Source organism: Galeopterus variegatus, unplaced genomic scaffold (assembly GCF_000696425.1).
Source record: "Galeopterus variegatus unplaced genomic scaffold, G_variegatus-3.0.2 Scaffold1845, whole genome shotgun sequence".
Classification (NCBI taxonomy): Eukaryota; Metazoa; Chordata; class Mammalia; order Dermoptera; family Cynocephalidae; genus Galeopterus; species Galeopterus variegatus.
Genome location: NW_007727956.1, coordinates 138,669 through 163,769, shown reverse-complemented (window position 1 = coordinate 163,769; position 25,101 = coordinate 138,669). Strand labels below are relative to the sequence as shown.

The 25,101-nt window shown below is 37.4% G+C and overlaps 1 protein-coding gene across 3 annotated transcripts in view; it reads left to right on the top strand.

The window, feature by feature from the left end:
* Nucleotides 1-25,101, top strand: part of LOC103595786 (ADAMTS-like protein 1) — a 211,985-nt gene that overhangs the window by 162,950 nt on the left and 23,934 nt on the right. For all 3 annotated transcript variants that reach the window (XM_008579263.1, XM_008579265.1, XM_008579266.1), the window contains exons 6-9: nucleotides 2,229-2,303; nucleotides 5,531-5,688; nucleotides 19,847-19,958; nucleotides 23,987-24,125. In XM_008579263.1, the coding sequence (XP_008577485.1) occupies nucleotides 2,229-2,303; nucleotides 5,531-5,688; nucleotides 19,847-19,958; nucleotides 23,987-24,125 (484 nt within the window). The remainder of the gene's footprint in view (nucleotides 1-2,228; nucleotides 2,304-5,530; nucleotides 5,689-19,846; nucleotides 19,959-23,986; nucleotides 24,126-25,101) is intronic.

The window sequence follows — 25,101 nt, the reverse complement described above, 5'->3', positions numbered from 1 at the left end:
TAAATAACCAAATAACCAAATTAAAAATTGGGCAAAGGAGCTGAATAGGCATTTCTTTTTTTTTTTTTCTTTTTTTGTCTTTTTTCGTGTCCGGCAACGGATCGCAACCCTCAGTGTAGTGCCCGCACCAGACCGGGACCGGCAACGGGATCGCAACCCTCAGTGCTGCGCCTGCACCTCGCTCAGCCAGTGAGCGGGAACCGGTCTGTATGTGGGATCCGAACCCTAGGAGGGAGCGCCGCCGCGCTCCCAAGTGGCGCACTGTAGCAGTGCGCCACCGGGCCGGCCCCTGAATAGGCATTTCTCAAAGGAAAATATACAAATGACCACAGACACAGGAAAAATGCTCAACATCGCTCAGCATCAGGGAAATGAAAATAAAAACCATGTTGAGATACCATCTCACCCCAATCGGACTGGCTATTATCAAAAAGAGAATAACAAATGCTGGTGAGGATGTGGAGAAAGGGGACCCCTCCTACACTGTTGGTGGGACTGTAAATTGGTGCAGCCATTATGGAAAACAGTATGGAGGTTCCTCAAACAACTACAGATAGAACTGCCATACGATCCAGCAATTCCACTGCTGGGTATATACCCAAAGGAATGGAAATCATCACATCAAAGGGATACCTGTACACCCATGTTTATTGCAGCTCTATTTATAATAGCCAAGAGTTGGAACCAACCGAAATGTCCATTATCAGATGACTGGATAAGGAAAATGTGGTATATTTACATAATAGAATACTATTCTGCCGTAAAAAGGAATGAAATATTGCCATTCACAGCAACATGGATGAACTTAGAGAAAATCACGCTAATTGAAATAAACCAGGCACACAAAGAGAAATACTGCATGTCCTCATTCATAAGTGGGAGCTAAAAAATAAACAAATAAAAAAAGAAAGAGAGAAAGATACGGCAATCACAATAATTCCTTGAACTTTCAAAAGGAGAGGACAGAACTGAGGTTACCAGAAGTGGGAAGTGTGGTGGGGTAAGGAAAGAATTGGTAAAGGGCTACAAAAAATGATTACATTGTGTAATGTTGAATATACTAATTATCCTGACTTGAGCATCACATATTGCACACAGATATTGATATTCAGCACTGTACCCCACAGATATGTACAGTCAACTGTGCTACAATAAAAATAAATAAATAAAAATAAAAAATTAATAAAAACCTGCCTTTCTCTTCTCTTCTGGAGTGCTTTCCATTATACTTCTCAGAGGTTTCATTTATCATCAAAATCCTCTTTTCCTATGTCACAAGTTATGAATGAAAGAGTAGGTAGTATAATTTAGATGAAAATGAAATCTGCAGTGCTATATAAATATAAGGTATTGTTGTCACAAATGGAGTTCTGAATAAAAATGCCTGTGACGTATTTGAGGTACATTTAATATACCTCTATTTTTTAAAAAATGTCTGCTTCTAATGAATTTAAGCTCAATTGGAAGTAGGGTGAAAAGTAATCCATTGTAAAATGATCTGTGATTCAGCCACATTTTGAAAAATATTTCAAAACAAAGGGTGTGTGCGTGGAGAAGCATTAATAACCATTTATGGGGCACTCACTTATACAGTAGTAGGTGTGGATAGTGTGAAGGATATTCAAGAACTGGAAGGCATGATTTCTGCTCTTGAAGGGTTTAAAGCACACAAAAAATATGTTTTCCCCTTTTTATCTGTCCTACTCATCCAAGATACACTGCCAGAGATAAGTACAGATTTTGATATAATAAATTCATCCCTTGAGCATTAGAATTTATTTTTATTTTTATTTTTCAATTCAACACAAGTGCTCTAATCCAGAGAAATTTGATGGTATAAGACCAGATTTTAAAATAAAAAATGATACCAGCCAGCCACCAAAGAGTAAGTAAATAAGTAAATAAATAATTTTTTTTGAAAATTAGAACAATTTTAAAAAATAAAATCAAAATGAAAACCTGCAAATCCATTTTCAATATATCAAGATTCATATTTTTTTACAAAGTCCAAATTCCCTATGAGTTTACTAGAAACTAGCTTCTTTGGCTTATTTTATTTTGAGGTAAACAGAAACTTTTATTCCCAAATATTGGCTTTCACATATCGAATATTTTTTTTTAAAAAATTGTCATTTTTTGAGGTATGTAAGTCAATGCCTTTATAAGGAGGCAATCGATACTTTCGTGTCAAATTATGTGTTTTAAGACTTTGCTTCTTTTCTCTGTAGTGGATGACACTGTGGTTGCTGTTCCCTATGGAAGCAGACATGTTCGCCTTGTCTTGAAAGGACCTGATCACTTGTGTAAGTAAGCTAGGTTGTTTTCCTTTGAGGATAGGGAATTTTAGTTGTTATTTATTTTGTGTTCCTGGAAGAGATTAATACGAATCTGTCTCCTCTATGATAGCATGATATTTTGAGTGCTTCTGTCTATCTTTTGGCTGCCTGCTGAGATGGCATAAACCTCTGTGGTCATTATCTCTAACCACAGTGGGCGGGTGGTTCATGGAGTAAGCACATGTTTATGCTTTTGTGACTGTTGTATATCATTCTCTCTCTTCCTCCTCTCCACCTAGTCTTGGTCTTTTTCTTGCTTCGCCTCTCTCTTTTATCCCTTCCTTCCAGCCCTCTCTCTCTTTTATCCCTTCCTTCCAGCCCTCCATTCTTCCTCTTTTTCTTCCCACTCTCATGTTCCATTACTTCATTCATCCAGAGGGGGAACATAAAAACACCAACAACCTTAACACTGTGGCATTTAAAGAAAAACATCATGGTATAATTAAGCATCCCATGTATTAAAGAAGATTCAGGACCCTCACATCTTAAAGATAGTGTTGGGATTCAGGATTAAAGTGTAATTACAACTCCAAAGATCCAGTGGTAACATGGGCCCTCCAGGGTTTGTGCAACAATTGATCTTCAGTCATACCAAGGGAACAATACACAGCCACGTCTTATTTATTACTCTTTAGCACTGTTTACATGTAGACCTGTAAATTACAAGCAGAATATTATAGGCTATAAATAAAAAAGATGGTAGGAAAGGATATATGCTAACATTTTCTGTGAAATTCCATTTCACTGAAAGGCTTCACTTCAGTTGGTCCTTTGAGCATGTCTGATCTCTTTCACTCTGTTCCCAAGTTCCCACAAAGCCATCTGTCATCTTCTGCTCTGTCTCCCCTCCCACACACATCCCTGTGAAGCTAATTTAGGTAGCAAGCATCATTTTTTGGCAATTGGATTATGAATGAAATCATTCTAGAAAGACAAACAAGAGGAAGGCGGATTGGAGCCTGTAAAAGTTGATATAACCTACTGTAGTCTTTCTAAAAATAAAAACATTTCATGGAAGAACTGGGATTGAAGGGTCATATGAAGTAAAGGAGTAAGTAAGGTACAGTTCTGGAAAAAATAAAAAATGCTAGTAAGTCACCTTACATGGATCCAAGTTCTTTTCTAATGCTGAACAACCCCTTAAAATATAGTGTTCATGTGTCAAAAGATAATATATGTGTGTGCACTGATAATATTCAAACAAAAAAAATAGAGCTAACTGCTGGTGTAACAACTCACTCAAAAACAGCATTTTGGTGAACAGTGACAGAGGCTTAAGTGAAACATTCGGGCCAAGTTCATCACCAAGTGGGGGACTGACTCCTCATTGCAGAAGAAAGAATCCACAGAAATAGATTTAAGGGGAAATTTTATTTTTATTTATGTATTAGTCTCCCAGATTTCCTAATTATGTGATTACTAAGAAGCTGAAGAATTGGCCTTGTTTGGTTTAATTGTCCCAAGGATTTGATGAAGAGCAAAATGGAAACTGCTTTTTCTTCCCACCAAACATACTGTTGGTAGCAAATGTATAGCTAAGAAATATTTTTTTATTTTGCTTTATGTATTTGGAATATAATTCAGCAAAATGAATATGGTAGTAAACAATGCCCTGTTTCTCCTGCAGCTCTTTTTCCCTTCGCTCCCAGAAGCTGGTACAATATGGAACCAACTTTAAATATTTAGGGCCAAACTAGAACAAGACTGGGCCATCTGGTCCAGACCCTACTTATTTTTAATCAGAAACACCTTGAGAAGGACAGCTAGAAGACATCTTGATAAAATTGAATCAGATGCTCAGATCTGGTCTAGACCTCCAGTTTTCTAAGACCAAGTTAATTCAGGTCTGGAGATATTTGTGCAACTACATGTAAGGCAGCTTAAGGAATGAAAGCTGGAGGAAGGAAATTCAGTGCTGTTGCTTTTCCCTGATGACAACCATGACTTCCCCACTCCAATATTCCCTACATGCCCTATGGTCTTCTGTGGGGTCCTCTCCGTACTGGGGAAAGGGAGTAAACCTACCTACTCAAGAAGAAAGGTGCCATGTACTTCATCTGAGAGTCACTGGGCATTTAATTGAACATGAGAATTTTCTACCTGTTGGTATTCCTCATAGTAGAGAACTAAAAGTAGATCACATCTAGAGTAATGTAATGCAAATACTTTAGGTATGTTAGTACCTCCAGAGACCTTAGACTTGTTTTTAACCCAGAACGTCAATCTGTAAAATATATGAGTGGAGCCATTCTGATTGAAGCTGAGTTGGGAGACCCATAGTCCCACCCAAGTACTCTAACTTTATGCTGAAGAATTGCTGCCAAAACCATGGGTTTTGGAAACCATTAGCCTTAGTTCATCTATCTTGTTTCATGCAGCAGATATACCCTAAATCACCTCTCTATCACATGACAGCTTAGTCTTCTCTGAAACACACAGCAATTACCATCATCTCCAGCATGCTCTGATTTCCTACAAGAAGATACTTCATAGGCCTTCTCATTGGCCAAAATAGGTTTTGAATGCTCCACAAATCAAGTTCTTTCTGTCTTAAGCACTTATGAAATACCATGTATGTGTATAAAATTGAATTAAGTATCAAAAAGGATTTTTTAAATAGAACTAAAAAGGATGGCCCCTGTCCTTAAGTCACTATAATTTCTTCATTTTGAGCAATAGCACATATGCAGTGAGTTTATACTGGAAAGTATAAACAAACAAGTTAATGCATGAATATAAAGTCACAGAGGTACTGAGACAACTCAGAGATGCACCTTGGATCTTACAGAGCAGAAGGAAACTGGAAGGTATCATATCCTAGGCTGAGGGTCATCGAGACTGAAATCAGTAAGACATGTATGGGAGATGGTTTAGTCAAAGGAATAGGGTTGTAGTAAAATGGGGTAGCCAAATGAAGTCACCTGGAGAGTCAAAGATTTTTTGACAAGGAACCTCGAAAACCAAGCTAATGAGTTTTGGAATAATTTCATTTACAGCATAAACTCCTATGTGATCCAACAGTGATCACATTTATATACATTTTGTTTATATCACAATTTCAATTTTGTCAGCCATATGAAGAATGACGATCTTCCTACTTAGCTCTAAACATTGTTGCATGAAGTGTGCTTGCATGTGATCTGTGGTAGCCCTAGGAACATCTTTCTCTCCTCTTCATGTGTTTGATTATGTAGATCTGGAAACCAAAACCCTCCAGGGGGCTAAAGGTGAAAACAGTCTCAGCTCTACAGGCACCTTTCTTGTGGACAATTCTAGTGTGGACTTTCAGAAATTCCCAGACAAAGAGATACTGAAAATGGCTGGACCACTCACAGCAGATTTCATTATCAAGGTGAGCCCATTCAGGTACCTTATTTTAAAGCCACCTCCAAACTGATATTATTTATAATCTCCTGAGGAGAGAGAGAGACTTCAGGTTTTAACATATATTTGTAAAGTCTGTTCATTATCCAGGAAATATTTAATTTGAGGGTATTAAGATAGCTACATCCTGGACTTCACAAGAATATATGATATTTTTAAGGTCATAAAAAATATTTATATATATATATCCATATATTTTTATATATAGGTATATATAGCTATATGACCCCAGTAAGAAGCCAAACGTATCATTAATAAATGATATGACCCTAGATAAGAAGCCAACATATCATTAGTTGGGGGATATAAATTGTTTTTAAAACAATTAAGGTATAGTCATTGACTCATATAGGATATACTCAGTAAAGAAGAAATACAAATTGATGATCCATAGACTTGGTCAACTAATCATGCTGCCAATGGCAAGTTCTGTTTGCTCTTATACTAGCAACAGGACGAAGACTAAGTTGTTTCCTTCCTTCAGAGCTTCCCTGCTTTTCAAGGTAATACAAAACACATTGCTGGAAGCAACATGCACATTCTGTTGGAAAAATGCACACACTGGAAGAACATTTGGGAATCACAATAAAATAAAACATTTTTTTCCTTCAGTAGGTCAGGAGGACCTGAAGGATTTCAGCTGTAAAGCTGTAAAACCTGTAATGTGTCCAAGGCTCCATAAATTTTTCATCATGGGACCTGGAGCCAGAGGACATTTGATTTAAGCTAAGGCTTGATGACCCCATGGCAGCTGGAAGGAAGAATGCATATAGGAAAATGTGATAGGCAGTGAGGTTGGATGGAAAAAGGGTTCCAGAATACTGTCCTCTGTCTCCATCTGCATGGTAGCTCTTTTTAATACAGTCCCAATGCCAGCCACATGAATGTGAAAAAGAAGCTACAAACCATCAGAGATAGCTCACAATAAAAATGATGCTGTGATTAGTTAAATAATTTCTTTTGAATAAGCAAATCCAGTAAAGAAGTGAAGCCCTTTATTCTATGAAGCCCTTAGAGTACTGCTGAATAGACCATTTTTTCCATAGTAATTTCCCTAGTGGCCTTGCAAGAGTTAATACACATACTGAATATATAGAATTGGATTAAAGTACATGTTACTACTCACATTCACATAGCTCACAGCATTGTCAAATGCATTTCATCGATCGAGTTACCTTCTGCACATCACCACTTGATATCCCTTAGGCACAATGAGCTCAATATATCCAAAACTGAGCTTGTCTAGCCCCAGAAACCTACTTTATCTTTTTTATTTCCTATCTGATAGATGAATACAGTATCTACCCAGGTGAGTCAGAAACCTCTGATTCACCCTGATTTCCCCTTCTCCTATACACGCCTAGCCAGATATTAACATTTATCAGTTCTGCCTGCATACCGTCTCCCAGGATGACGATTCTTCTCCATCCTTGCTGCCACTGTGTTAGTTTAGACCTTTGCATTTTCTTACCTGAACTAATATCATAGACTCTGAATTAGTCTTCCAGCCTCTGATCCATTGTCTATGTTGCCTTCACAGTGAGTTTTCTAAAACCATAACTACCCCCTTTATAAGCCTGCACAGCCCCTCACCTCCACTCATTGTTTTGGGGCTAAAATGCAAATCCATAGTATAGCATTTGCTATGCTTGATAATCTGAACTTGTCTACCTTTCCAACCTCACCTTTGACTTTTCACCTCCTCTTTCAGCCAATTGAATGACTCACAGATCCCCTAATACCTTACACTCTCATAATTCATTACCTTTGTATAATGCTGTATCCTCTACCTGGAATGCTCTTGTCTTTTCTGCTTCCATTCTTTTCACTAACTCCTATTTTTAATTCAGGATTTCCTCCCTCCAGAATCCTTGTGTGACTCCATATCAAATTCCTGTTTACATTACATCTCTCCACTCTATGTTACTTGAGGGAAGGGAGTGAATTTTATTTTTCTTCATATCTCCATTAGAACGACCCCATAAGCATAAGCACTAAGAAATGCTACATGAATAAAGAACTTTTACTACACAGCAAGTGTTTAAGGAGAGTAGATGGTGACATGTCTATTTTACTAAAGAGGCAACTTTGCTTCAGGGAAGTTGAGTGACTTACCTAAGTTCACACTGACAGTAAGCCAGGACTGAAAGTCACATCTCTTTATTCTTGGCCTAGAACTTTTCTCAGTAATCTGTGTTGCTCCTAAGAGTATATTAGTTTTCTTTTTACGTTTTATAAGAAAACATTGGGAATCAAATAAATGTAAAATTATCCAAAGATAGATTATGTAATAAAAAGTCAATTTAATGAATGGCCAACAGACACATGAAATAATGCTCAACGTCACTCAGCATCTGGGAAATGCAAATCAAGACCACTTTGAGATACCATCTCACTCCAGTTAGGATGGCTAATATCCAAAAGAATGAGAATGATAAGTGCTGGCGAGGTTGTGGAGAAAAAGGAACTCTCATACACTGTTGGTGGGACTGCAAAATCGTGCATCCTTTACGGAAAATGGTATGGAGGTTCCTCAAACAGTTACAGATAGATCTACCACATGACCCAGCTATTCCACTGCTGGGAATATACCCAGAGGAATGGAAATCCTCATACTGAAGAGATACCTGTACTCCCATATTTATTGCCACACTGTTTACAATTGCCAAGAGTTGGAACCACCCTAAATGTCCATCATCAGATGAGTGCATAAGGAAACTATGGTATACCTACACAATGGAATACTACTCTGCTATAAAAAAGGATGAAATACTACAATTTGCAACAACATGGATGGACTTAGAGAAAATTATATTAAGTGGAACAAGTCAGGCACAGAAAGAGAAATACCACATGTTCTCACTTATTTGTGGGAGCTAAAAATAAATAAATAAATAAACACACAAATAAATAAAGGGAAGGGAGAAGACACAACAATCACAACAATTCTTTGAAGTTGTTAAGACAAGTGAACAGATATGATGTAGGGAGAAGGGGACAGAAGGAGGGGGAAGAGGAATGGATAAAGGGACACAAAAATCAAATACAATGTATATTGAGAAGTTAAAATTTTTTTTTAATTTTTAAGTAAATTAAATAAATAAAAAAATAAAAGTCAATTTACTCAATCTTAAAAATGAGCCAGATAATTTAAGATCATAGAGAGGAAAAAAAGAAGAAAATTACCTTTTTTCCGGTGATTTTAAATGAAGCAACTATTTCTTTCCTAATTTTCCCCCAGGGAAATAGCTTAAAATAAAAGATTAGCATTTAATTATATATCATTTCCCATGATTTAGGTGTTAAAAATTATACATATAATATGTAATTTAGCTATTAACATCATTCAAAGAGTAGTTTCATTTGCTATATATATGTGTATACATAGCATATATATGTGTGTGTGTATATAAAATCATCTTTATACATTTAAAAGGCAAGGTATCAAAGTCTCAAACCAATTTCACATTGATAAACTTCATTAGAAACACTGACATCCTTCGTCATAGTCAGCAAAACAGCGTCATCGCTGAGAAAGGGCAATTACCCTGAGTGATCTAGTGGGGCAAAGTCAGGCGATTCAGGAAGTGGAATAAATCAGATGTACAGCAGGGAGCTGACTGTAGTGCTTAGACACATCCAGAGTGTTGAATTCTTCCCTGAGAGCTGGGCAACAGCTATTTGAAGGTGAAAAAAAGGTATGGCAGAATTTTATTTTTGAGATGTGGACATCTCAAAAGTACTGCAAAATTCTCTGATAGAAATCAGTTCTATACTTTTATTTTTTATTAATTATTTTTAATTGACGAATAAAAATTATATACATTTATGGTATACATGATGTTTTGATATATGTATACATTGTGGAATAACTAAATCAAGCTAATTAACATATGCATTACCTCATATACTTATTTTTTTGTGGTGAGAGCACTTAAAATCTATTACTTAGCTATTTTCAAGAGTACAATACATTGTTATTAACTGTAATCTCCATGTCACACAATAGATCTCTTGAATTTATTCCTCCTATCTAACTGAATTTTTGTATCTTTGACTAATATCTCTTCAAATACCCCACCCCCCAGCCCCTGGTAACCACCATTTTGCTCTGTTTTCTATGACTTCAACTTTCTTAGATTCCACATATAAATGAGATCATGCGGTATTTGTCTTTCTCTGCCTGGCTTATTTCACTAAACACAACGTCCTCCAGGTTCATCCATGTTGTCATAAATGACTGGACTCTCTTTTTTTAAGGCTGAATAGGATTCTGTTGTTTATATATATGACATCTTAATTATCCATTCATCAGTTGGTGGACACTTAGGGTGATTCCACCTCTTAGCTGTTGTGAATAATGCTGCTATGAGCATGGGTGTGCAATATCTCCTTGAGACCCTGCTTTCAATTCTTTTGAATATATATCCAGAAGTGGGATTGCTGGATCATATGGTAGTTCTATTTTTAATTTTTTGAGGAACCTACATACTGTTTTCCATAATGGCTATACCAATTTACATTCCCACCAACGATGTACAAGGATTCCCTTTTCTCTACATCTTTGCCTATACTTAACTTTCAACTTTTTTATAATAGTCATACTAACAGGTGTGAAATGGTATCTCACTGTGGTTTTGATTCCATTTCCCTGATGATTAATGATGTTGAGTATCTTTTAATATATCTGGCGGCCATTTGTATGTCTTTTGTTGAGAAATGTCTTTTCAGAGTGTTTGCCCATTTTTATTCAGGTTATTTTTAATCAGGTTATTTATTTTCTTGCTATTGAGTTGACTCTATATCTTTGGGATATTACCCCTTATCAGAAGAATACTTTGCAAATATTTTCTCCTATTTCAGAGGTTGTCTCTTCACTCTGTTGATTGTTTCCTTTGCTGTGCAGAAGCTTTTTGTGTTGATACAATGCCACTGGTCTATCTTTCTTTTTGTTGCCTTTGCTTGTGAAATCTTATCCAAGAACTCATCATACACACCAATGTCATGAAGCTTTCCCCAATGTTTTCTCCTAGCAGTTATATAGCTTCAGAACTTACGTATAAGTCTTTAATCCATTTTTTAGTTGATTTTTGTGTATGGTTCTAATTACATTCTCCTGTATATAGATATCCAGTTTTCCAAACACCATTTATTGGACACTGTCCTTTTCTCAATGTGTATTCTTAACACCTTTGCCAAAAATCAATTGACCACAAATGTGTGAGTTAATTTCTGAGATCTCTATTCTGTTCCATTATTCTGTGTGTCTGTTTTTATCCCAGTACCATGCTGTTTTAATTCCTATAGCTTTGTAGTAGATTTTGAAATAAGGTAGTTTGATGAATCCAGCTTTGTTCTTTTTTGCTCATGATTGGTTTGTCTTTTGGGGGTTCCATACAAATTTTAGAATGTTTTTTTCTATCTCTGTGAAAAATGTCATTGGAATTTTATTTGGGGTTGCATTGAATCTGTAGATCCTGTTGGGTGGAATGGACATTTTAACAATATTAATACTTCCAGTCCATAAACACAGAATATTTTTCCATATATTTGTGTCTTCTTCAATTTCTTTCATCAGTGTTTGATAGTTCTCAGTGTACAGGACTTTCATGTCCTTGGTTAAATGTATTCCTAAGTATTTTACTTTTTGTAGCTATTGTAAATGGTATTGCCTTCTTGATTTCTTTTTTGGATAGTTTATTTTAAGTGTATAGAAATGCTACTGATTTTTGTGGATTGATTTTGTGTCTTGCAATTTGACTGAATTCACTTATCAGCTCTAACAGTTCTTTGATGGATGCATTATATATTCATTTAAGCAGTATCTTTCTTCTTGAATAGGATACACAGGAATCAGAATGGCCATTTATTAATATCTCTTTGGAATTTTATTGCCAAAATGCCATTTTTAAACAAAAAATACTTTTTTTGTACAAAAGGAAGATTTTCTCACAGGGAGGAATTATTATATATTGCCATTGGTTCCAAACGAACGTTTTGGAATCTCCTTTTCTGGCCCTCTTTAAAACAGACTAAATTCTCATCTTGCTTCCTAGGGGAGCATTTCTTCCAAAATCTAAACTTGATATATTGGGTTTACAGACATTTTTGACAGTGCTAGTATAGTGTGGTCAAACAGATAAGCACTCTAAGGGTTGGTATATACTGCTGCTTACTGGACGTGTGATCCTGAATACATTGCTTTACCTCCTTGAGCCTATTTGCTTATGTATAAAATGATAATAAAACATTTCTCCCTCCCAATAGAATCTTTGTGAGGGATTAAATGAGATAATGTGTATTAAAGTGGATAAAATCAAATCACTCCTCATCTTTTTGAAGCACTTTAACTTCCAATCAAACCAATCAGTACCTTATCTGTACAATAGCAGAAAGCACCTTCTCTGAAGATATTTGGAGGCTGACCATTTTACAAGTGGTAGGAGCCAAGAACAATTTGGCAGGTGTAGCCATTAGATAGATGTGTGCAGAGAGATGGAGCAAGATGACAGACTAGAGGTGCCCAATGCACAATCCTCCACCGAAAGGGACCAGAGCAAGGAAAGCACAGCTGAGTCCAGGGGAGAGCATCGGTAGGAGAGCATGGGAGGGCAGTGGGAGCCTGGCGAGGACCCTGTGGAGCATAAAAACCAAGCAGGGTGGTAGAGAGGAGAAACAGGCACATGGCTTCACCCACTGCCACATCCCCCAAACCAGGATCAGCTAGGAAGAATTCTACCTTCTGGCAGAAAGAATCAGCTCAGCTGTGAGCACTTCCCAGTGGTAACCCTCCTCCTGCTCTGGCCCCCGCCCACCCCCACCATGCCACTGAGTTTGCCTGCACCATTGTCTAGTCCCAGAGCCCTGGCCCTTCACCCCGCACAGGAGTTCATCCTGCACAGCGCATGCCATTGCATGACCCAACTACTTGATAGCCAGCACAGCCCCACTTGCCTGCCTGGGCCCAATCATCAGGCCACCCACACACATGGGCCCAGCCACCCTGCCACCGACCTGGCCCCAGCCACCCTGACTAAACATAACCACACCCACCTGTGCCAGCCCAGCCCAGCACGCAGCTCCAGCCACAGACATAGCTGCTAGCATCCCTCAGAACAACCAAGTCAACCCAGAACTACCAAGTCTACCCAGAACAACTGAAACTAGTGAGTCTGCCCAGAAAACACCCCAGCCCATGGACAATATATAAAAAATCTACAGGAGGTGTTCTCTCTCCTCAAAAGCTACCCCAGAGTAATAGAAGTGACCACCAGATGGCTAGGCAGCAACGTAGGGATACTAGAAATATGAAAAATCAAGAAAATACGACACCACCAAAGGAATATTATAATTCTCAAATACCAGACCCCATACAACAGGAAACCCTTGACATGTCTGAAAGGGAATTATGAGTAACAGTCTTAAAGAAACTCGGTGAGATACAAGAAGACTCAGACAACACTACTAAATGAGACAATCAATCCAGACATGAAGGAGGAAATTTGCAAAGAGATAAATACCATAAAAAAGAAAGTAGCAGAACTCCTAGAACTGACTCTTTCAGTGAAATAAAAACTACACTTGAGAGCATAAGCAGCAGGCTAGAGCAAGTGGAAGAAAGAGTTTCTGATCTTGAAGACAATCTTTTTTAAATAACCCAAGAAGACAAAAAAAAAAGAAAAAAGAATTTTAAAAAATGAAGAAAAGCTAAAAAAAACTAGCATACCACCTTAAGCTCACAAACATCTGAATCATGGATGTTTCAGAAAGGGAGGAGAAAGGAAAAGGCATTGAAAACATATTCAACGAAATAATAGTGGAAAACTTCTCAGGTGTTAGTAGAGATATGGACTTCCAGATCCAAGAGGCTCAAAGGTTCCCAAGCAGATTCAATCCAGAAAGATCCTCTCTGAGACACATTGTAGTCAAATTGTTAAAAATCAAAGTCTAAGAGAGAAGCCTAAAAACAGCTACAGAAAAGCATCAAGTCACCTATAAGGGAGTCCTTATCGGACTAAGAACAGACTTCACAGCAGAATCCCTGCAGGCCAGAAGAGAATGGGATGATATATTCAAAGTACTGACTTACAGCCAATTGATATTTGACAAAGACAACAAAAATATACATTGGGGAAAAGACTGCCTCTTCAGTAAGTGGTGCTAGGAAAATTGCATATCCATATGTAGAAGAATGAAACTAGACCTGCACCTCTCAACATATACTAAAATCAACTCAAAATGGATTAAAGACTTAGGTATAAGACTGGAAACTGTAAAGCTACTAAGGCAAAATAAAGGGGAAACACTAAGGGGAACTAGGACTGAGCACAGACTTTATGAACAAGAGCCCAAAAAGCACAAGCAACAAAAGAAAAAATAAACAAATGGGATTATATAAAACTAAAAAGCTTCTGCACAACGAAGGAAACAATCAACAGAGTGAAATGACAACCTATAGAGTAGGAGAAAATATTTGCAACCTATACATCTGACAAGGGATTAATATCAGAATATATAAGGAACTCAAGCAATTACACAGTAAAAAAACAAATAACCCAATTAAAAAATGGGCAAAGGAGCTGAATAGACATTTTTCCAGGGAAGATATACAGATGGCCAACAGGCACTTTAAAAAATGCTCAACATCACTGATCATCAGGGAATGCAAATTAAAACCATATTGAGATATCACCTCACCCCAGTTAGACTGGCTATAATCAAAAAGATGGAGAGTACCAAATGCTGGCAAGGACGTGGAGAGACGGGAACACTCCTACACAGTTCATGGGACTGTAAGTACAACCACTATGGAAAACAGTGTGGAAGTTTCTCAAACAATTGCAGGTAAATCTACCATATGATCCAGCAATCCCACTTCTAGGTATATACCCAAAGGAATGGAAATCATCATGTCATGTTCATCACAGCTCTATTTACAATAGCCAAGACATGGAACCAACCTAAATGTCCATTGATGGATGACTGGGTAAGGAAACTGTGGTATATATACAGCATAGAATACTACTCTGCCATAAAAAAGAATGAAATTCTGCCATTCACAGCAACATAGATGAGCTTGGAGAAAATTATGTGGAGTGAAATAAGCCAGGAACAGAGGGGGAAAATACCGCTGTACTCTCTCATAAGTGGAAGCTAAGAGAGAAAAAAGGAAGGAAAGAAAGACCACAGTGGTGCGTTGAACTTGCAGAGGAAGAGAACAGACCTAGGGTTTCAGAGTGGGGTGGGGGAAGGGGGAGGGAGGGAGGCTGGGGATTAATTGGGTTGGGGACACAGGGAATAATCACAATTTGTGGTAATGGGCCTGCTGATGGTATTGATCTTGCCATCACACCTTGGGCACAAGTGGTGATGGTCAACTGTGTACCCCATGAATATGCATAACCAATAAAATTTTTTTAAAAAATAAAATAAATAAAGATATAATAATCACAGTAATACATTGAACTTTCTAAAGGAGAGAACAGAACTGAGGTTACCAGAGGTGGGAGGGGGGCAGGAGGGAGTAAGGGGGAATTGGTAAAGGGCCATGAAGAACGATTACATTGTATAATATTGAATATACTAATTATCCTGATTTCAGCATCACATATTGTACACATGTAATGATATTCAACTCTGTACCCCACAGATATGTACAATCAACTGTGTTACAATTAAAAAAAAAAAAAAGGCATATCCCCACAGTGGTCAGCCACCACCCTTCTCAAAAAAAAAAAAAAGAGGCATAACAAAATAAAATAAAAATTTTATTCATCAAATGACACCATTAAAGAATTCAAAGAGAAGTGACATAGTGAGAGGAAATAATTGAAAAAAAAAAAAAGAAAAAGTTCCTGGAGAAAAAGAATTAAAAGATAATACAGGGGCTGGCCGGATTAGCTCAGTTGGTTAGAATGTAGTGCTAATTAACACCAAAGTCCAGGGTTCAATCCCAGTACCAGCCAGCTACCCCCCAAAAAAGATAATACAAATCTTTCCATGAACTTTTTGAAGTACCCATGTGTGTGTGTGTGTGTGTGTGTCCTTTATTCAGGAGATGCTTGATACATTGGGAAGATTGACTATCATATATGGTATCGGCCCTCTCCTAGTAATGTCATTTGGGAGATAAAACCCTGAGTAGAGATTTTTGAAATAACAAAGCATATAATGAATACTAAAATTAAGAGGACAGGTATTAAATCTATAGATGTTCACTACGGGCTAATGTGATGAAGAAAGGCTTTGTGAGACTTGGGCAGCCTGTGAATCCTGGGTAGGATTGAAATCATTCCTTTCTCCACTAGAGGCAGAGCTTTGGCAGACGCTTATCCCAGGTTGGTTTCACCCTGCACCCAGCCTGTTTCTAAATGGCCTCCCCATACAGTCAACCTGTGCTTATAAAAGGGAAGTCATTGTCCTGAGCCAACAGTTTAAATCAACTGTAGGAAGGAAAAGAAGTCAATAGTACATAGTGATTCATAATTAAGTATTTAAGGACATGCAAATGCTGTAAGGAAGATTTATTATTATTGCATGTCTTTGAAAGTTCAAGCAAAAGCATTTTAAAATATTTTTTACAGCAGTTCTTGAGAATACAGTACTACTGTCAACTGCCAGAACAGCCCAAAATTGAGTGTAGTAGACAGAAGCATTTAATAATCAGATTTGCTGTTTTCATTTTATTCTTTCCCTAGCAGTCACACTGATTTTATTTCCACTATTTCCAAGCCCTCCCAAGCCATGACATTCTATTGCCCTGAGAGCAGTGTGACCGAGTCAGATAACACTGTGGCTTCCAACTCAGAGGTGCATAGTAGCTGGTGACTCATGGCTCCTTTATACCCACCTGTCCTCATCAGAGCAGCCACTGAACTGCAGCCAAGGCAGGTTGGGGGGAACCCTGACTGCCAGCCATCTTGCCAGCCCATCTGGGGCAAAAGTTTCTACAATATCTACGAGAGAAAGAAACTTAGTTGGGGAACATTCCAAAGCTCACAATTGCCCTTTTCCCAGCTGACAAGAAAAAGGGGGTTTCACAGGGCTTTCTCTGAGAAAGACTTTGTGTACTTGATGATGTCTTCATGTGTTTATAATTTCTCCTTGATTCCTTTAGATTTTTCATGGACTTAAAGTTCACGTGCACATTTGTACTACCCTCCAGCCACGTCATGACAGTGCAATCAATTGCGATGGAAAGGGACCAGTTTTTTGTCTTGTCATTTATTTTTAGTTTGAGAAGTCATTATGTTGAATTAGAAACACTGAAACATTTTAATTACAGGAAGACGAGTATGACTCAGAGCATTCCTTTTTTCTTATTGACGTAAGGAGGCCAAAATCACATATGCCACACGTGTTTAGCTCCCTACACCAAAATTCTAATGAGTCAAACTGAAGTTTCCAACATACTCTTGAGAACTAGAACCTGATGTTTGAGGACTTGGGGTTTACGAAGCTACAGAGCTAAAGATCACACAGTGCCGAGCCAAGCAGGCTAGAATTAAGAAAACCAGAGAAAAAGACCATGGCAGCTTATTTCCTTGAGCATCAGTTAGGCCATCAAAGTTATACATCAGGTTAGCCTCATTTTTCTAAAATGAAAAATTAAGAAGATACTGAGAAGACAGGTACATGGATACGGCTAAAGATAAATGCATATATCTTCACAACAGTACTATGGAGATTGCTTGATGCCATGAAAAGCATAGCAGTTTTAGAGCTAGGTAGACCTGAATTCAAATCCTGCTCTGCTATTCCTTAGCTGTGTAGCCTTGAGCAAGCCACTTAGCCTCTCTGAGCCTCGTTTTTCTCATTGCAAAGTGAAAGTGGAAGATAATACAGAGTAGTTTTAAGATTGGATTTAATATAAATAAAAGATGCCTTGTACAAAGTGGGAATGTAGTAAGTACTGGCGGTTGTGGCAGTTGTTGCTGTTATTATTAAACACAGAATGTGACTATAGAGAAAGGAAAAGTGGGAATGCCAGCAGTGTGGAAGCAACCAAGCAAGACTATGTGGCCAGAGATCTGGATGCCTCGCGATTGGTTTTATCTATTTGAAATAAAGAGGTCCCTATTCATCTCCAATCGCTTTGCAAATGTAACTGTACAACCTCAGAGCTTATGGTCATTCTACACAGTTTTTATTGAACTCATTAAGAATGAATTTCTTCCTAAGCTTCTTTTCTTCCTTCCTTTAATGTGGTGTTTATTAACCTTCTCTCTTAATACCAAAACTTCTTCTCATTCATTCCTTCCTCTTAGGGCATGAGGTGCTTTTATTGATAACTTCTAAGGAGCTGAAAAGAGGACCTGCTCCACCTTTTTGTCTTTCTAACCAGACCAAAATGCAGGCCCAGACGTTGTGTAGATATTCTAGAACAAGGTTTTTCCAAGCATTGTGATGCTCTATCCTCCTCATTCTAGCCATAAGAAGCTATATATTTTTTTCTCACTTTCCTGAGGCTCAGTTTAACTTCTAGCATTACAAACGGGAACCCTGCGAGAAAAAAAAAACCCATCTCTCTGGGTCTAAACAAATTTTCTGCTCTTTATATTTTTTCATGGAGTTTATGTCCAAATGAGAACCCTCTTCTGATAGCTTTCCATTGTGATAACCACCCATCTCAAGAGAGCTTAGAGGCTTTTGTGAGCTTAAAATGGAGGGAAAAAAAAAAAGCACTTGCCAAAGAATGTGATTAATAGTAAATCCCTAAGCAAGCAATTAGGTACCCTTGTATCTGACACATAGGACTGAGAAATATTAATCTGTAGGCAGCGCTCTCCTTATGTGAAAGACACTGTATTGCTTCAGCTGTCTTTGTTTTAAGTAGGGAATTGTATCACTGTTTATTCTAATTTTAAAAGACCTGAATGCTCCACAGGTCAGAATCTCAGTGTAATATGAGATGTTCAGCAGGTTTTCTCTCTATTTTTCCTTTGCAGTTCTCCCAGATTTTATGAGAAACGTTTCCACATTTCCATCTAAACTACAAAAACTGATCTAGAGTTTAGCACCTATTAATTTTTCTTTGCTGTGTTTCTTCAGTAGTTCTATTTTCCCCTTCATCCTAGGTGTTTAATCCACTTTTTAAACTCAGTAACAGAGAAATCGTGTTTATCTTTAAAATAATCTGAAGATCAAATCCATCAATTTACCCTAGATAGAGGGTAGTTGGGACAATAGTAAGGCTTAAAAACACTTAACACACAGACTTAGTCCAGGTGATTCAGTTAGACTCTGATCATTCTGTAGTTGTTGTAAAGTAATTGGAGTAGGAATTGATCCTCTAAATTGTCCTGGGGACCTCCTTTATTATAATCAATAGTCCAAGCCTTGCCCAACAGTCTAAATGTTGTATGACACACCATTGTGTCTTCATGAAATTAATCATTCAGGTTAGGTTCTTTTTCCTTCTCTTTCAGTTTGAGTATGTTTTCTAAACCTTGTACTTTTGAAGAATTATTGTTTCACACTTTCTCTTTTAAAAAAAACGGAGTCATAATTTCCATAAGCAACAGTTTTGTTTTAAAGTAATTGCTTTTATAAGTTGGTGTTTCTCAGAGTTTGGTTCTTGGACCATCTGCATGCATTTTAGCAAGCTTCCAGTTGATACTTTGCATATGAAAATATATGAATCCCTAAATTGACAGGAAACTCCACATACATCTGAATGGGAAGGGCTATTTAATACTTGAACCCTCTTTTTTTTCTTAACCCAAGACAGTATCTTTTCTGCAGTGAATGGCATTTATAGTTTTCTTGGAACAAATTGTCTTTTTCTGAACCCGAATTTAAAATTACATGTAATTTGATCTGCCACACCAGAGAGGTTGGAAATAAAGGAGGGAAAGGGAGTCAGCAGCTTGAGATAAGATAGTAGTAAAACCACAAACTGAGACATTGCTATCCCTCATTCTGTGACACGGACGGCATGTGCAAGGACCACTCGCTGGTTAAATGGTAAGACGAGTGCTGTTGCCAGTGCTGCTTCTCTCCTGATGCAGCCCTGACACAGCCTAAGGCCATCACTACTACCATGCGTCCTTGTCCACAGTTGCAAGGGACCCAGAAAGCACCGCCCTGTCAGCCTCGTTCCTCTACTTTCCTGTTGTCTCCCGCAGATCCGAAACTCGGGGCCCACGGACAGTACAGTCCAGTTCATCTTCTATCAGCCTATCATCCACCGATGGAGGGAGACGGATTTCTTTCCTTGCTCAGCCACCTGTGGAGGAGGTAATGTTGTTCAGTTAGCCTAGAAACTGTTGGCTTCTGCGAGGAGAGACTTGGCTATTATAAGAGTAGAGTAACTTCACGTGGAAGTAGTTGAGTGCTGTGGTGGGTCAGATCCTTCCTTCTGAACGGAGCCAAAGCCAAGATGCCCCATGAACATTTTCTGTCTGTAGAGTCCCCTGAGAGGAAACAGTCTTTACTTCTTTCCTTGATTTCATGGAAAACCAGGACTAGAAATACCATAATTTGGCAAAAGCTTGGTCCTCAGTTACTTCTGTTGACTTGAGCATAGACTACTGATCTGGTTGAAGTGAAATCATTTATTCAGGAATCAAGTGAAAAGTGTTTGTCAAGCTTACTTAATTAGGAGAAATGGTTTATTACAAGAAGAAAAAGAATAACTTAGGCTCAGTTATTTTTTATCATCCATGGATTAAAAGGAATGTCATTTGCTTATTCATTAAAATGCATCTCTCCTGAAAAGTCACAAAATGAATTCCTGTCTGCTTCATCACATCTGTAACATGGACAGCATTTTGTGTTACTAGCAAAGACATTTTCCTCCATTTTTCTGTTCTTCATAATTATAATAATTGCTTTGAATTATTTCACTATAATTTATTTAGTCATTTCTCTATAGTAGATCATTTAGTTCATTGAAACTTTTCCACTATTATAATGTAATGAATAACTTGATACCTAAGTATTTTTCTCCTTTCAGATTATTTCCTTGGTATAAATACTCAAAAGTGAGGTTACTAGATCAAGGAGTTTCAGATTTTTGTGGCTTTTGGCATATATTACCAAATTCTTTCCAGAAGGGTAACAAGCAGTATGTGAATATTTTAAATTCATTGCCAACTGAGCCAGTATTTGTGGATTATAGTTTTTTTTAAAGTTTTTCTAATTTAATGGGTATAAAATTCCTTTGAAAATTAGGACATCAAATAAATTCTAGCTCTAGCTTCATGGAAGCCAGTTAATTGGCTGACTTTAAATATTAGCTAATTCACATAGGAATTGCTAGATTAATTTGACAAGAGATGAAAAGATGGTACCTCCAAATGGAAATAAATGATTACCCATCAATATATGTAAAACAGTAAGAATGTATAATGTAATTCATCTTTAGCTGTGTTATCTCTGACTACAGAATGTGAACAAACCACTGAAAATGTGGTTCTAGAGTCAATGTTAGATTTTAGCTTAAAAGTAGTCAGAATGCCATCAAGTGCTTTTTAAGGATTTCAATGGAATAGGGTTTCTAGTTGCTCTCTGAGTTCTGAATAGAAAATGACTTTGTTTAAAAATAAAATACCACTTACTTTGATGTTTCATGGAAATACATTATTTTGATATACCTGTTTACTGACTAGCACAGGAAACAGTTTCAAAGAAAGAAATCTAAGGAAATAATGTTTTTTCTTTTTTTTAAATGGAAACCATGCTTTGTGAGAAATAACAGTTCAATTATATGCACACTATTCCAGTCAGCTGTTATATAGCCAATAATTCAACCCTTTAAGGATTTCAATGGAATAGGGTTTCTAGTTGCTCTCTGAGTTCTGAATAGAAAATGACTTTGTTTAAAAATAAAATACCATTTACTTTGATGTTTCATGGAAATACATTATTTCGATGTACCTGTTTACTGACTAGCACAGGAAACAGTTTCAAAGAAAGAAATCTAAGGAAATAATGTTTTTTCTTTTTTTAAATGGAAACCATGCTTTGTGAGAAATAACAGTTCAATTATATGCACACTATTCCAGTTTCACATAGAGCTGCTGTTGAATATAATTTCAGGAGCCTTGACAACAGCTTATTATACAATAAGGCAATCAGTGTTAGATTCATATATATCCAACCCCTTTGGACCTCATTTTCCTTACATCTAAGTGAATAGAACTATCAGTAGTTTTCAAATATAAATTTTACAAGGAAGCCCCCCAAATAGAACTGTGTGTGTAGATGTGCGGGGTATGGAAACCAGCCTTTCTCCCACTTCATGGACAGGTTTAAATATTACTGAAGAAACAGTCCCTAAGAAATGATCTTCTGTGTTTCTGGTTCCAGATTCGACTGGTTGGCCATTTTGCTAAGTGTAGAGAATTGCTTTTTCAAATACCATGTGAAACTTTATCTGATCAGTTTGGTAATTTACTTCATTTTTGTTCTAACATTTCATTTCATACACTCCATAAAACTTCAAAGCAACAGGTTTAGGCTGACACATTATGACTCTGAAAAAATCATAATCTCAGGTTTATAATTTACTTATTGTTTGTACCCAGAATTTACTTACTATATGATAAATTCTGTCCTTGAGTAAAAATTATATGGAAAATTATAAAATGATTAGCTTGTCATAAAATTGGCTGCTTTAGTGTACAATGTAATTGAAAAACAAAAGTGCACTTACTTATCCAAAATATCACTTTGCTACTTGATTTTCTAATAAAACAAAAAATTAGATAGAACATGTGTTCATATCCATTGCTTTTATTACTTTCCATGCTTTTCATCTTTACAGTAGGAATTTTAAAAGGTCTTTTTTTAGATCTTTAACGATCAATTAATTTTTGTGGGTGGTCTGAGACATAGCCTCAAGCCAGGAAATCTGGCTTATAAGCCTCCTTCTGATTTCCTAAAATCTTTTGCAAGTCTTTTAACAATTTAAATTTTACCTTTTAATACAGATTTAACAATAACAGTACTCAGCCACCTGCCTGGTAGAATATATTTGAAGGGTTGGTTAGGGTCAGAATGATACAAGCAGCCTAATTTTAAAATATTTTTTATGTACATTTAAAAACCTAAGAATTTAAGAATCTAAGAATCCAAGGGTCTAAGTCTTGATCACCCTCACCAGAAATTCACAGAACAATAAAGCAGGTAGGAAAGATAAAACACATTATGATTAGAATTAAACATTACTCAGCAACTCTTTATTTTTTAAAGAGGCATTTCTAAGCAGTGGAAATTTGTGGATGGAAGCTAAGAAATACAGGTTAGAGGGCTGGTCAGTTAGCTCAGTTTGTAGGTCAAGGGTTCAGATCCCCATACTGGCCAGCCTCCAGAAAAAAAAAAAAAAAGATATTCAGGCTAGAGACTTAATTTAAAAAGAAATGACAAAAATGGCAAAAGAGTTGGGATAAAGCAAAAGTTGAACAGTAGGAAGGTTTTTTTTTTTTTAATTCTGTAAAGAAAGAGATTCATGGTAGCTACTGTTGGGATCTTACTTGTCCATTTAACTCATTTAATTCAACCCATTTAGGTTGAATTTAGACAAAAATAATGTTCCCAGGCAGCTGGTAGGACCTGATTCTGTGCTATCCTCCATTGGCCTCATTGTCCAAGTGGGACAATCTTGGGATTTATCTTCTTTATTTATTCAGGAGTTTATTCTCCCTAGTGATTTAGTATCCTTGTATAACATGGTTGGTAAATAAATACTGATGGTTGTTTTTGGATACAGAACTCTGTGTTACACTTTTAGATTATACAAAAGAAATGAAAAGAATAGTTCTTATCACGGAGTCTTATAATCTACCTATACCACTATGTAGTTCAAGCCCTATGATATAATTATTAAATTTTGAGCAGATTAATTTTTTTTTTTTGTCTTTTTTTTTTTCCGTGTCCGGCAATGGATCGCAACCCTCAGTGTTGCCCCCGTACCGTCCGGCAACGGGATTGCAAACCTCGGTGTTGCTCCCGCGCCTCGCTCAGCCAGTGAGCGGGAGCCGGTCTGTATGTGGGATCCGAACCCTCGGGCGGCGCGCGCCGCCGCGCTTCCCAAGCAGCACACTATCCAGTGCGCCACCGGGCCGGCCCGAGCAGATTAATTTTTACAGGCCTCAAATACTGTTTTTTCAAGTAATGTGCCCTCCAATTATGCATCTTTTTTCCTGGAAATGACTGAGGCATTGGGGAATAATTTCCGTTAATGTGAGATGGCCAAGAAGCATAAAGAAATATATTGCATTGGCATGTGTGTTTAAACTTGCCCGGATGGTTTGATACTACAGGTTACCAGCTGACGTCGGCTGAGTGTTACGATCTTCGGAGCAACCGTGTGGTTGCTGATCAGTACTGTCACTATTACCCAGAGAACGTCAAACCCAAACCCAAGCTTCAGGAGTGCAACTTGGATCCTTGTCCAGCCAGGTCAGTCAAATGTACTAGTTCATTTAACATAAATATAGTTCCAAATAGCGTCTTAAGTTCAGATGAAATTTTTTTAATTAAAAATAAAATGAAATTAAAGATGAATGTGCTGCTGTCCAATGTCCATTTCTAATCATGTATTATTAGTATCCACGTGCCTTGCCCTTGCTGCTATATTATGTCATCTCAGGGTCTACAGACTTTCCTTTTGTAAAGCACAGGAGTTTTCTCCTCTGATTTCTTTTCATTCTGGTTCCCTATTTCTCTCCTTAACAATGTTCAGGCCAATGAACTACTCGACGTTCTTAACCAACTTGATGACACAATTTTCTCAGGATTCTTTCCATTGTATCTCTGTCCCTGCTCAGGGACGTGATCAGATCAGACCATATTTCAGGGTCACAGATCCATTCTAACCCATAGGTGGTCCACACTGATTAATTAGAGTCAAAACCAGTCTTAGAACACATCTGCTACCTTTGAAGAAACTCAGCCTTTGCTAAAGAGAAAGCAGGATTTACTTCAAATCGTCAGATTTTTTAAAGGTCTTTTTAATTAGGAGCTTTAAAGAGACAGTTGACACTTTCGCACATCATAGTTTGCTTTTCAGAAACCATAATTGGCCTTTGGATTACTTGCAGGATCGAGAATCAGCCTGATGACGAAATGTCTCAGGGGATGACTAGACAGTGAAGTGCAGGTTGAGAATCTTCTCACCGGTGTTACATTGGCCGTTGCAGGTGCAACACTTGCTGGTGATTCTCACTCATCCTCAACTTACAAGGGAGGGTCTGAGAAAATTCTTCCCCTTCAAAAGTAATCATGAAGACCAAACTGTAAAGAATTCTTTTCCAAACTCCTTGGATTTCTGAAAAAACAGTCCAATGTTATTTTTTCTAAATCAGAGTTTACTAATTGTGTATGAATAAAAAGAAAGTTTCAAATAGTTACAATACTACACAGGCAGTGTGGATGC